General features: G+C 35.7%; 1 protein-coding gene across 3 annotated transcripts in view; it reads right to left on the bottom strand.

The window, feature by feature from the left end:
* The window catches only part of LOC150088784 (adenosylhomocysteinase-like 1), a 333,024-nt gene that overhangs the window by 68,122 nt on the left and 249,556 nt on the right, over positions 1–15,346 (bottom strand). For all 3 annotated transcript variants that reach the window (XM_090370894.1, XM_090370896.1, XM_090370895.1), the window contains exon 13: positions 7,378–7,472. In XM_090370894.1, the coding sequence (XP_090227020.1) occupies positions 7,378–7,472 (95 nt within the window). The remainder of the gene's footprint in view (positions 1–7,377; positions 7,473–15,346) is intronic.

Raw genomic sequence — 15,346 nt, 5'->3', positions numbered from 1 at the left:
AGCTATCAACTTCTACAATGACAGATGGAAGTTTATTCCAGCAATCAACCACTTGCTGTCTAAGGGCAAACTTCTGCACATCCATCCTACAACTGTCATTCCTCAATTTGAATTTATGCCCTCTCAGGCGATTATTCTGAGCAAGAGGAAGAATCCCATCAGCATTGAGCATGCTCAAACAATTCAAAGTTTTATACACCTTAATCAGATCACCTCGCAGGGTGCCTAGTCTCCAGACTAGGCATCTGCGAGGTGCCTAGTCTGGAAACTTGGCATGTCTGGAGACTAGGTGCCTAGTCTGGAAAATTTGCAAAACTTAAGCCTTTCTTTGTAAGAGAGACCCTTTGTTCCATTCACTAATCTTGTTGCCTATCTCTTTACTTGTTCCAACATCCTTCTTAAAATGAGGCCTCCAGACCTGTATACAGTACTCAAGGTGTGGCCTGACCATTGCCTTATACAAGGGGATAATCACCTCCTTATACCTGCTAGAAAAATTCCTGTATATCATTGACAAGACATGAGCTACTCTTGCAGACCATCTGCACTGCTCAAAAAACTTCTTATCTGCCTGCACAATTACGCCCAGGTCCTTTTCACTCTCTACCACTGTCAGTGCAGTACCACACAGTTGATAACATTACTCTGGGGTTACTGCTTCCCATTTGTCAATGTTAAACTTCATTTGCCACCTCTCAGCCCATCTGCTCAACTTTTCTAGATCCTGTTGCAGCAGCATACTGTCATTAACAACCCTGCCAACCTTTGTATTGTCTGCAAACTTGGACATTAAGCCTGATATACCATCATCAATATCATTTATAAATACAGAAAACAACAATGGACCCTGAGGGTCTCCACTAATAACATTAGTCCACGAAGAGCAGTGTCCATTGATTACCACTCTGTCTTCTCCCACTCAACCATCCTTTTATCCATAGCAGCAATTTGCCTCCAATGCCGCACTGCTCCAATTTGTGCAGCAGTCTTCCATGTGCAACAGTATCCAAAGCCTTTCCAAGATCCAAATATATGATATAAAAGTTATTCCCTGCATCCAGTTGCTTTGTGAGCACATCGTAATATCCAATCAAATTGGTCAGCAAGACTTTCCCTTAACAAAACCAGGCTGTGTCCGAGCTATAACTGAAGTCTTGTCTAGATGATCCTGTAGTGCTTCTTTAACCAGTGCCTCCATTAATTTCCCTGGAACAGAAGTTAAACTAACAGGGCTATAATTACTTGTGTTGCCCTTGGATCCTCCTTTGTGAATTGGGGTCATATTTGCAAGCAAATATGACCCCAATTCACAAAGACAGTAAGGGAAGCAAGCAAACTCTTATTATGGCTAAGCGTTTGCTTGCTTCCTTTGCTGCCTCCTTTAATATAACTAGATAGATCCCATCCACCCCAGGTGCCTTTTCTTATGTTTATCGTCAACAATTTCTCCTCCACTTTCCTCTCAGTTATTACAAAATTATCTAGCTCACTGCCAGAGTTTAGTTCACCTCTGGCATTCCCCTCCCTGAATAACTCCTCATGTGTGAATGTAGATGCAAAATACTCATTTAGTTTGTTAGCCACCCGAGCAGGATCATCAACAGTTGAACCATTGATATCCAGTGGATTAATCTGATTTATCCCCTTCCTTCTAAAGTTTACATACATAAAGAACTCTTTGCTGTTGTTCTTTGCATCCTTTGCCAAAGATTTCTCATAATCTGTCTTTGCCTGCCTAACCTCCTTTGTGACTTGGTTACAGACGAGCTTATATCTATCGTAGGCTTCCATGTCACCCATTAATTTATATGTATCCCATGCATTTTTATTCTCTGCCACATGTCTCTTTAGTTTATCTGGCACCTCCGTAGCCACGTGGGCAGGAGCAGCAGTGCGTAGCACACGCTTCTTGATTAGACCGGGGTTCGAGCCGTGACCACCAAATACGGAGAATGCGAAAGGTCAGGGAATGACCACCGCATATCCCCGGAGCAATATGGCCTTAGTTGCTAATGCTCCTAAAAACCAAATAACTAACAAACAATTAGTTCATCTGACATCCATTTAGGCCTAAACCTTGAACAATATTTCTTAGTTAGTATGTAAAGCCTAGTAGCTTCCAAGATTAATTTTTTGAATGCTTCCCATTTTGAATTTGCTGTTGGTAACATCATCAGTTGGTCCCACCGTATAGAATTTAAATACTGTCTCAGACCTCCGTAGTCGCTTTACAAAAACAAAAACCCTTCCTTTTACCCTTGATGGTAGTTACCTCTGAGTAAATCCAACTTCAGCACACTGTGATCACTGCCACCTAATGGTTCCTTTATCTGCAGATTCTTAATGTATGAACATCCCATGGGTTCACAAATTTCCAGCCATGTTTCTAACCTGTTTTTGCCCTACTACGAGGAATTATTTTTTACTAGCAATCCCAATCATAAACTTTTAGCTTTCCAATACGTGGATGACATCTTAGTTTTAAATTCCGACTTTGAACAGTTAGCTGCAGATATTTACCCCTCTGAACTTAACTTAATAAAGAAAATGTTGATAATTGCACAGCCAACTTGCTTGATCTGATTATTACACTCTGCAATGATGCAGTTCTTCATCTTATTAACGTATGTGACAAAAGAAACTATTTTAAGTTTGATGTCATTTACCTCACAAATTGGCAATCTAATATTTCCAATAAAACTCACAAAAATACTATATGTATTCAACCCATCAGATTAGCCAAATATGCAGCAACCATATCCTTTTCAGCAAAGCAATACAAGTTTTTTATAACAAGCTTTGAAATAATAATATACCTTCCTTTTTCATCAAATACTGTTTCAGTATAGTTTCTTCTACAATTAAAAATAAAATCAATTTCGATTTACTCTTTTTTTTATTCTTTTTTTTTTTATTAGTTGTTGGTGCATCGACTTCTGTGGCCATAATGCACCTCCCAAGGTTTTTTGCACTTCTCTGATCCCAAGGCGGGATTCGAACCTGCGACCTTTGGGTTGTCAGGCAGGCACTTTACCCACTCGGTCGGCTCGATTTACTTGGTAACTGTCCATATTAAATGTATTGTACAGTTGAATACTATTTGGTGGGATTTCCATACTTAGTTAATCACTGTTTATGACTTCCGTTTTAAGGTTCTTTTTTGGAATGAGACGCCTGTTACTTTACTCTAAGTTTTTCACACGTTTAGTCTGAATTCTTCCTTTCTACCATTTGGAATCCTGAATATTTGGCTTTTTATTGCTGGACTTATTAAGTATTTTCCCTGATAATAATCACTAGGTTTGGCACTTTGCTTCTCTGACACCGGTCTCAGTTCTACTGTCTATTTGGTAGCCATGTGTTGTGAATGGTTTTGTTTTTCTCTACGAAACCTGCATCATTTAACCAGGCCTTTTATTTGTTTGGGGAAAAAAAAAATTTTATCAATGGATACGAAAATTCTTCTTCATGGTTTTCAATTTTGCCGTTCTGTTGTCATCCAAGTTTTTTGCCTGTCGGATTTCTTGTCACACTCTTCAATGGATTCACTCAACCTTCAATCAACCTCAGACGTAGCCAAACAGTGCATTTCTCTGTCTACAGCAGCTTGTTAACTTGGAAGTTTGGAGCTGTGATCTATAGACCCTGTTCTCTGATCATCTAAAATTTCACCAGAATTTCATCTCCTGTAGATTGGAATTATTCTTGTTTTACTTTCTGTTTCACATGTTCCTTTATATATTTGTATTCCTGCGGCCTTATGCCTGGCATTTCATGTTTTTAGGCCATCTTTCCCACTTTTTTTTTTTCAACGATAGAGGTCATCACTATCTGTATCTCTAAATCTATATAACTTGGTGACTTATCATTGTTTCCCCTTTTGCATCCTGGCTGTGTACGCCTCACCTCTGCTTGACTTAATGACTCCAGGTAACACCCACTTTTAGTTTGGTTTCGATTTCCCTTCTTCTCTACAAGCCTATGGTATTAACACCCATTTTTACTAACGTTTGCTTATACCAGAATCCTTTCTTTAAGGTTGGGCCTTACACACCCAGTAAGTTCAGTATTTTTAATGACTTTTTCTACTTTTTATCTTTATACTGTCTTTTTTTCCCCGTTCGTAAAACTGTTAGTGTAATATGAGGGTGATATGAACACTCCGATTATTCTGCATCATATTGCTATTTTCGCCTTCTTTTGACCATCTCTCTCTCTCTCTCTCTTCTTGCCCACCCCAAGAATTTTACCATTCCCTATACGATTTGCTTGTCAACACTTTTTGATCAAATTTCTCTGCTGTATATTTGAATTTTTACACTTTTTAAACACGTTAATTTAATTAATTTTTACCCCTTCCGCACAGTACAAACATTTGTATTATATTTCACATTACACTTCTTTCAATTCGTATTAAATTTAAAAATTACATTATTAACTTAATTTTTACACTGCGTAGGGACTACCTTGTCTGTTAGTATTATGACAAAGGCACATATTTGCTCCAACCTTTTTCTAATACTACAGACAAGTTTGGAAATGCAGTGCCTGATACATGGTCAGAAGTAGTCCCCTGATGATTTTCCTGGCTATGTATCATCTTTTCATTTACTGTATTCAGATTTTGCATATTTGCCATCCCTTGATTCGAACTCTTGCTAAAATTGCCCTCCCACATCTGAATACAGTGTTATTTATTTTTTTTATTTATTTGTATAAAATTATTTTTTTATATTGTTTGCTTCCTCAGTCCCAGTTCATTTTTGTACTACATTTTTCAAATTCTTTCACTTTTTCACCACTACTTCACTTCCAGTTTCTACTATCCCTCAAACTTCTCTTATTTCAGGCAATTTGTACATTTTTCATTTCCATTTTTACTGACACCTTATTTATGTTACAAACGATAAATTATTTATATCCTTTTGCTTCCTTTACTGCTGTGCTGCACATTTTGGAGCATTAGACATATGATAACTTTTGTTAGTTTACCTTTTCTGCTTATTTTGCTTCTTAACAGTTTAATATTACTACTACTATATATATATATATATATATTTATTTATTTATTTATTTACTGTATTAAAATTCCTTTAGTTACCATATCCACTGGTTCTACTGTATTATTCTTTTGCATAAATATATACAGTATACAGTACACAAAAGAGGGGAAGGGAGAAAGGGTCAATGAGAAAAGAGTTTCATGGACCGAGGCCACTGATAGAAAGAACCTAACAACCATAATGAATATAAGTTAAGAGAACTAAAAGAGTAAAGAGTTATAAAGAAGAGTAAAGAAATATATGTAAAAGAACAAAGGAATGAATGAAATCACAGCACGCACGCACGCACACCATATACATCCAAAAAATTAAATGTATAAAAATAGATAAGGATATTGTCATATATTGCATGACCTTAATCACAGTTATTAGGGGTATAAAGAAATAATTACTTTGGATTTCATTACGACCAAATAGAGATCGAGATTGTTGATTTAAGTAAAGATAAACTTGTGAATAATAGACAAATATATAAGTTAGTAGTTGTGAAAGGCAATGTGCTAACATTATGGTACTAGTAACGCTAATTATGGAGAACAAAGGGCAAACGGAACAGAAATCGCTATCACGGTGAACAAAGAAAGGAGCTAAGATAAAGGAGAAGTAATAAGAATAACTTAGTGCTCTTTGTCCTTTGACCTCAGTGTCGAGGTCACAGGATGAGGGACAGCCTCCTAAATCAAAGGAGGAAACGGCAATAAGCGGGTATAGCCTCTGTTTCTGACATGAAATACACGCCGCACATGGTATACGTGAAAAGTAGGTAAAGTTTGTTTAAGGTAGGTAAAGTCAGTTAAAATAATTATTTTATTAAAAATCAATTAAAATAATTTTAATCATGAGGTGCACGTATATTTCATGGCTGACCCGACAGAGGCTAGAAGTAAAGATTAAAAGAATAAAAAGCAAGAAATGGGATAACTTAGTGGGGTGGTGACAATCTGTACTGTGGTGATTATAATTTTAAAATTGTCCCGATTTCTTACACCAGGGGTCGCCAGCTTATATCATATACCGTAGCCCACATTCAGTCTAAACATTTTATTTCTCCACAGCAGTACAGATTGCCACGGCCCCAGTAAGTTATCCCATTTCTTGCTTTTTATTCTTGTTATTCTTTTAATCTTTACTTCCAGCCTCTGTCAGGTCAGCCATGAAATATATGCACACCTCATGATTAAAATTAAATTTAAAAAATTATTTTAACTGATTTTAAATAAAATAATTATTTTAACTGACTTTACCTACTTTTTACGTATACCACATGCGCCGTGTATTTCATGTCAGAAACAGAGGCTATACCCACTTATTGCCGTTTCCTCCTTTGATTTCGGCAGCTGGCTCTTGAAAAAGGCGCTGAAGTCACAGGACGAACAGCACTAAGTTATTCTTATTACTTCTCCTTTATCTTAGCTCCTTTCTTTGTTCACCGTGATAGCGATTTCTGTTCCGTTTGCCCTTTGTTCTCCATAATTAGCATTACTAGTTCCATAACGTTAACAACTACTAACTTATGTAGCAATTATGGTCGTTGGGTACTTTCTGCATATAGCAGTGTCCCAGGTCCATAATCCATTATTATTTTTTTTATTATTAATAATATCTTAAACTGCTGCTTCCTTTAAAGGAAGCAGCAGTTTACAAACATATATATATACATATATATATGTTTGTAACAGACCTAAGGAACAAGTGAGAGCTCATACTTGAAGTTCTTCTAACTTGGAGACTGCAGAGTGAATATGTTTATGAGTGAAATTACTTTCAAGTTGAAAGGCTCTTCAATGTGATAAGGTACCAATACATTCATATGGGCACAAATTATTTTACTAATAGCATTTAGTTGGAAATGCTATTTTGTGAGAGATTTTGTCCAACATTACAAAATGTCAACTTAGCACTAGAATACACAACAGTTACAGGCCATCCACTTGATATGTATGAGAAATATCAATACCACAGATGTACAGCTACATATTGCTATTGGAAAGAATGATGGTCTTAAAGATAAGAGTAACATAGAATAAACTCCATTTTATCAAGAACTACTGGAGTAGTTCTTGATAAAATGGAGTTGTGCATGCAGCTCTAAAGCACTGAAAACTGAAGTGCTAGGTTTCTCACCATTCAACCCTAGTGAGTGAAATTTGACAATTGAATGCAAAATTAAAACCAGAAATTAATGAGGAAAATTTAGCATTGTTCTTAGAGAATTTTCATTGCAACTGACAAAAACATACAAAATTATAATAAATACAAAATCAGTAATTATAAAATCAAAATTACACTGTAAATGTGTGCATCTGCTACTCACCACATCTATTTCTGTGTTGGAATGGCCCATATTGCAAACTATACAGCCATTCTTCATTCTTTCCATGTGTTCTTTTGTTATTACATTTTTATTTCCTATAAGAGAAATTTTGGGGGAAACACTATCAAAACTACAAATATGTTTAGCTACAGCTTTTGATATAACTAAGTATAACTCAATATATAGTTAGGGAAGGATGCTATGTTGTTGTTGTCCATTACGGTTATTATTATTATATTAAAACTGCTCTTATACCATGTGAAAATTAATAATAGTTTATATTATGCTGTTTGCCTAAATTACTAGATGTTTTGGGTATCTTACTGATACCCATCATCGGACCAAGCTGTTGGGGGAACAGAAAATAGGAAGGGTTACAAATTTTAATATTTTAGAAAATTACAATTACAATTTGCAAATTATGGTTCTAACGTTTTGAAGTGCCGTTACAACAGAAAACAGAAAATTTGGATAATTACAAAAAGGCTAAATTCTTACCTGCTGACAGACTCCTCTTGCCGATGCTCCCAGAAATCTGATGTGCATACAGGCAAGAGGCACTGCCAGCAGTTAATTTATAGGAGAGGGGTTAATTCCATTAGCCAATAGGACAGTGACAGCACATCAGGTTCTGGGAACATCGGCAAGAGGAGTCTGTCAGCAGGTAAGAACTTAGTCTCTTTGTAATTACCCCAGATTTCCTGTTTTCTATTGTAACGGCAATTCAAAACTTTAGAACCATAATTTGCAAATTGTAATTGTAATATTGGCAATTGTAATACAGTCAGTCCTCGTATAACACGTGTTTACACTACACGAATTCGATCATACACGATTTATAAATAGGGGAATAATATCTTATATAACACGAACTGAATTCGCTTATGCACGATTCGCCTTTGTGTTTACAAGAAATGGCAGTCGAACGCAGAATCATCCCAACCGAATGCAACACGATAGGAATGAAGAGAAGATTTTGAAAATGTATTTGTTTTTTATATCAGTGAAGGGGAAACACATTTCACCATAATAACGTAAAAACTAACACAATTCCAGCTATCGGTATAATCGCAAATGCAATTAGATCGAGTTTACTACCAGTTTATAGCAGATTCCACTAGCAGAAACGCAACTGGAAATTGTTTTTACTGTTTTATGATAGTAACCCCTAGAAATGTGCTTTAGTAAAATGTGAGGTGTTCATAGTGTATCTCTGCCTTTACGGTGTTGTTTATTCAGTTGCTACATGCGCGCAGCTTTGTTTATGCGTATCAAGCATGCCTCCTCGTTTTGTAATTGTGCTTTATTCCCTAAAATGAGTAAAATACTTAAAAAGTGTGAAAAGGAAGCATCCTGGTGAAGATACTGCAGATTCAGAGAGAAAAAGAAAAGCAATATCGATAAACAGAGGTGGACTGGGTCAAAAATTTTTACCTAGGAAAATTTATAGTGGCCTCATACTATGGTTTATGGCCAAAATCACACTGGCCTGCGGTCCACCGGGGTTTTCCCAGTAAGGCTTATGGCCATTCCGCCTCTGTCGATAGAGAAAAAATATGAAATTGAATTGTGAAACGCTTTGAGCGAAACGAAAGACCATGTGATACTGCACGTGCTACAGACCTAAATGAGGCAACACTGAGAATTACAAAGAATGCAGAGAAAATAAAAACAACTTTGATAGCAGGAACAACTCAAAGTGTAATTAAAATCCATTAGATTAAGACACAAAGAATTGGAAGAGATGGAACGGCTGTCATCTGTTTGGATAGAAAATCAAACAAAAAACAAGTTTGCTTACGATAGAAGCAAAAGCATTAGCAATATTTTATTACGTAATAAAATACGTAAGTATTTTATTACGATTATTTATTGTGTTTGGTAATGTTTTGGTTACAAATGTGTGTTCAATCTTGGGTGGTCGGTACCTAACCCTATTTTTCCCATAGGGCCGTTTATATTGCACAATTTTGCATTGCACGAAGGTTTCTAGGAACACAACTATCATGCTATACGAGGACTGACTGTAGTAATATTCTGAAATATTCGAATTTGCAACCCTTTCTATATTCTGTTCCCTCAACAGCTCGGTCTGATGATGAGTATTGGTAAGACACCTGAAACGTTACCTAAACATATAGGAATATAGGCAAACAGCCTAATAAACTATATTATTAATTTTCGCATGGTATAAGAGTGGTTTTAATATAATAATAACCTTTCTTTTAATATAATTATAAAATTAATTTTGATCAGTCTGCCACCTAGCAAGCACCCTGATGAACTGGCTGGACACACACACACACACACACACACACACTTATAATTACAACAGTGTGAATTTTGGAAAGTATTCTCCTAGTATGGTATTCACTCACAATCTGCATCATGAATTATATTTTTTAACTGAAAATATACAGTCATAAAAAATTCTCTTTAGTACAATGAATATGTACAAACTATGGCCACTTGTTAATTTTCCATAGAGCATTTGTTTCAGCTTCATTTCTGCTCACTTTGCATTGTTGGGCACTGGCATGAGGTAGTTGGGATTTTTTTTTTTGATAACAAGATTGTTTTTACTAAAAATATTTGTTCTTATCCAATATTATTTTTTGATTTTTATCCCAAACAAGCTAAATAGAGTACAGTAGAAGCTCTCTTAACTGACTCACCAGATTAACTCCCACTCCCTCTTTAAACAAAAAACAGAGGGATTTCTAAAGCAGAAGCATGCCAGCTATAATGCTAGTTTCACTTTCGGCACTGTTTATGTATGCTGAAACTAGCATGTTGTAGTGAATGTCAAAAATAGCAAACACTCTCATGCGATCTGACAGGCTCTTTGCACATATAATTCCAAATAAATATGTTGTTCACTTCCAATCTGCTTAGCACTGCACCAACAGTTAATGCACAACAGCTGTGAAGATAGTGCTGAATTAGTTGTTAAGTGGCTACTGTTAAGTGCACAAAATTTGAAATATGCATATACTTATTACATATATAAATTAAAACACATGTTTGCACCCACAATACTGTTAGCTGTCTCTGTTTTCAAGTTTCTATAAGTCCAAATTATGGAAAGAGTGAACTATCAGAATCCATCCACATATTACAATGTCTTAGAAGTAAACATGTTTGTTTCCTGGCATTATAATGTAGGAGCAACAATTAAATTTTCTTGTGTTAAGAAATGAAATTCAAATGTAGGTTTAATTATAAATATTTTTAGACATAACCACAGTGAAAGTGTGAACTCAGTAATTTGCTATGCTGGCCATTTTCTCCCATCTTCACTTTATTAATGCATTTTGCCTGATGTCAAATGGTGTTCACATTCATAGATGAATAGCAGTTTTCTGTAGATGTTCACATATACATATCAGACTTGCTACAGTAACTACCAAATTTAACACATTTAATACCAAATGTATTAAATGATTGTCATTTAATGCATTTTCTCTGCGATTAAACTTTCATTGGACATATTCTTCCAGAACAGCCCACTTCATCTTTGTTGATGACTTGTTTAGGATCATATCCAAGTCCCTTAATAATTTATCAAATACACTGACATAGCTCTCTGCTGACTGTATATCAGAGAATTCTGATTCACAACCAAATGAATTAGTATCAGTAAAAAATTAAATTTCACCTGACCATCAAAACCTTGACTACTCAGGAATGCACATTATTCCAGTGGTCAAAAATATGCTAGCTAAAGGTAAACGTTAAGGTCACACCTATTAGTTTTTCCCCCAATAGTTTGTATTGTATTTATGTCAGGTATTTTCTCTTATTTGAATGAGAATTCATTTTCATAATAGGTAGATATAAAATAAGTCACAAAGGAGGTTAGGTAAGGCAAGGCAGATTACAAGAAGTCTCTGGAAAACAATGCCAAGAAAAGCAGCAAAGACTTCTTTACTTATATTAACAGTAGAAGGAATGGGTTGAATCACAATGGTCCAGTTCACTATGTCAATTTTTTAACTGTTGATGATTGTGCTCAGGGTGCTCACAAACTGAATAGATATTTTGCATCTACATTCACACACAAGATCTAGAAAAAATTAGACAAATGGGCTGAGAAATGACAATTGAAGTTAACATTGACAAAGGCCAGGTACTGCTTATGGATAGCAGTAATCCCAGAGTAATGTATCAACTCTGTGGTATTACACTCAGGATAATGGAAAAAGAAAGGGACCTTGGGGGAAGATAATCAGCTTATTCTTGTTAGCAAAATTCCTGTATATCATTGACAAGCCCATAACATGTCCTGTGCAGTCTGATATAAAGTTTTCTGAGCAGTGCTGACAGGACATGCTATGGGCTTGCCAATGATATACAGGAATTTTGATAACAAGAATAAGGAGGTGATCATCCCATTTTAGAGGGCAAAGTTCAAGCCAAACCTCTTAGTGGTGATCCCCTAGGAAATGCTGGTTAAATTCCCAGTAGGCTAACTTGGCTGGTGAAGCATATTAGAGCCAATCACCCAATATGTGGATTTCTTTTAGATTACAAAAGGAAACAAACGTACAAAATCTTTTATTTGCACTAATCCTACTCCCTCATCTCTCTCAGATGATGTGAAACTTGCAGGCCAAAGCCCTTCAGGAAGTCGACAGGTTGATAAAGGGAAGAACAAGTGCTCTAAACATCAGTTCTGGGAAATGCTATTAACTATATCTACATATAATGGCCACAGCCTTTTGAAATGCAGAAAACTATGAACTTTGCAGAGGCGCAGAAGTGGAAAACTTCGATGTAATCTGTATTCAAGAACATCGATGGAAAACAGAATTCGTGGAATGAAATTAGATCAGAAGACAACAAATGAACCCTTATCTACTCAACAGCTGAAAAATCTATCAATGGAGGTGTTGGAATTCTTGTCAATTCCAGAATCTATAATAAGCTATCTTCAATTCAAAGTATTTCAAACAGAATACTTTCAATTTCCCTAAATTCAAATCCAAAAGCTACTATTACCTATAATATCGCACCCACAGAAATGGCCAAAGAAATAGATAAAGGAAGATTTTACAAATCATGTGATCAACATCCCTACCCAAAATCTCCATCTCCTTGGTGGAGACTTCAATGTTCAAATAGGAAAGGACATTTCTGGCAGTATTCAAAATATAGGTCACTGTCATGAATACACAAATGAAAATAGGCTCCTTCTTACAGAACTTTGTAACTAGCAGTCCATATTCCCACATAGACCTGAAAGAAAATGGACCTGGGAACACCCAAATGAAGCAAAAACACAAATAGATCATCTGTTAATCAATGGTAAATGGGTAAGATCAGTACAAAACTGAGGAGCCTATATCAGTGTAGAGATAAACTTGGATCATAGAATAGTCAGTGCTCACATTAAACTTTGCCTTAGCGCACCCAAGACTACTAGCAAAAACAATCTCAAGCAAAGACTTAGGAAATGCAAACATTAAGATCTTCTGAGCAGGTTACACACATTAAATAAACAAATTTGTTCAGCATTTAAGACAGATAAAGAAACCTAAATTCAGAATTACTGTCAGCAACTTGAAGACTGTCAGAAAACTCATAAAACAAGAGAAATGTACTATATAGCCAGATTATTAAGTAATAAAGAAAGAAAGCCTAGTAAAGTAAGAATCAGATGCAGGGATGGAAGAGCCTTCGAAACCAAAGAAGAAATGGAAGAATAGAAAAAAAATTTCCAAAATCTATTAAATCCAGCAATCTCCACAATCACAAAAACTTTACCCAATATAGTAGTCCAAAATGTTCTCCCGATCAATTGTAACAGCTTCACCATACAGAAATTAGAAAAAGCATTACAGCAACAAAAAAAAACAGGAAGGCAGCAGGACATGGTGGCATCACAGTCGAGGCTATCAATTCTGGCCACTGGGACTATTCCTTTTCAATGGAAGGAAGGACTCAAAAAATCAACCAATACCAAAAAAAGGGTAATCTCAATAGACCCAAAAATTACAGAGGAATTACAGATCTATCAATTGCGTTGAAAATTTATAACAGGATGTTATTAAATAGAATGGAACCTCATATTACTCCTCTACTTCACACAAATCAAGCTGGATTTCTTAAAACTCGCCGTAACATATCCATTGTATTAGAAGATTGCGGAGTCAAAGACAAAAATCTTACACTGATTTTAAATTTTACAAGTTTCTTCAAAGCATTAAACTCAGTTAATAGGTTAAGGATGTTTGAAACATTAAAATTCTATGGAATTCCTGAACAAATTATTAAAGCAATAGCAGCAAGATTATTTTGCCAGCATCCTCATTAATGGTGAAAAAAACTGACAAATTTCCTATCACCAATGGAGTTCTACAGGGAGACACCTTAGCTCCCTTTCTCTTCACAATAACCCTAGATTATATTTTCAGGCTGACAGGGGATGAATTCGGGATCATACTAGAAGATTCTACAGGTCAATTTCCCTTACATGATCTGAGTTTTGCAGATGATATCGTGATTATAGATGACAGCATTGCATCAGCACAAACACATTTTGACATGCTTTGCCAAATGGCAAAAATATTTGGACTAAAAATCAATGGTAGCAAAACAAAAGTTCATATAAACCAATTAGAAGGATCCAATCAATTAACCAAAACTGACAGACTAGAAGTAAAAGATTTTCAATATCTATGTGCATTCATAAATTAATCACTAAATGATATTGTTAAAAGAAAGCATAAGGCTTTGCAATTTCATCCAACTTTAAATAATATATGGAAATCCCCTATAATCACTACAGATACAAAAATAAGGTTATATGTTGGTGTTGGATTTTTTGGTGCGTCAGCAACTTAGGCTATAATGCACATAAGATTAAATAAAGGCACTATAGTTTGTCATTATTCCTTTATGGTGCACAAACCTGGAATGTTTTTACTAAAAAAAAGCTTCTAATATCATCAATAGTTTTGGCACTTCCTGCTTTAGAACTCTATTAGGGTACTTCTGGAGGGACCATATTACCAATGCAACAATTTTAGAAGAAAGCCTTCAGGAACCTTTGGTGATGACTCTCCAGAAAAACTAATTGAGATGACTAGGACACCAACTCAGACATCTGCCAGCAGCCCACTTCATCCTGCTTGCTCTGTATAAATTAACAAACGGCCATAGGAAGATCCAAAATTTAATTCTGGCAGTACATCAGCAAAATCCATAATAAATCTGCACAACTATCTCCTACCAACATTTTCCGAATAGCACAAAATAGAGAGACTTGGCTCTCACTCAGACAATACACCTCTTCTTATATCAGATTTTTTACTCCAGAACTGCTTGTTTACTCGCAAACTTTCTTTTATTCGTGTTTCTATGTATATTGTTTCCCTATTTACATTGTACTGTAAATAAACTATGATGACGATGATAAGGCAATAGTCAGGCCACATTTTTCAAACTGCATACAAGTCTGGAGGCCTCATTTTCGGAATGACATAGAGCTGCTGAAATAGTAAGAGAAGGAGAACTTGATTAGCATAGGAAACAAAGGGGGTGCTCTTACCAAGAAAGGCTTCAGTTCTGCAAACTGCAGTGGCTGGAACTAGACACCTGTGAGGTGGTCTAATTGATGTTTAAGGCTTTGAATGGCTTGAACAAACTCTATGATGGGCTTCATCCTCTTGCTCAGATTATGCACATAAGGGAACATAAATTCAAATTGAGGAAGGATAGTTGCAAAATAGAGGTATAGAAGTTTGCCTTCAGCCAATGGGTGTTTGGCTGCTGGAACAAGCTTCCATCTGTTGTTGTGGAAGTGGACAGCTTGAAAGAATTCAAGGAAGAACTATACAAACTATTGGAGGAAATGGATAGATGAAATGGGATTTTTTTTTTTTGGCTCATTATTATTATTATTATTTTTACTATATGGTGCAAGGAAGCCTGAAGCTTTTGCTGCACCAGCCAAAAAAAAAAAAAA

Source organism: Mastigoproctus giganteus, chromosome 3, assembly GCF_048544385.1.
Source record: "Mastigoproctus giganteus isolate SK-2022 chromosome 3, ASM4854438v1, whole genome shotgun sequence".
NCBI classification, from domain to species: domain Eukaryota; kingdom Metazoa; phylum Arthropoda; class Arachnida; order Uropygi; family Thelyphonidae; genus Mastigoproctus; species Mastigoproctus giganteus.
This window is presented reverse-complemented; position numbering and strand designations above follow the sequence as displayed.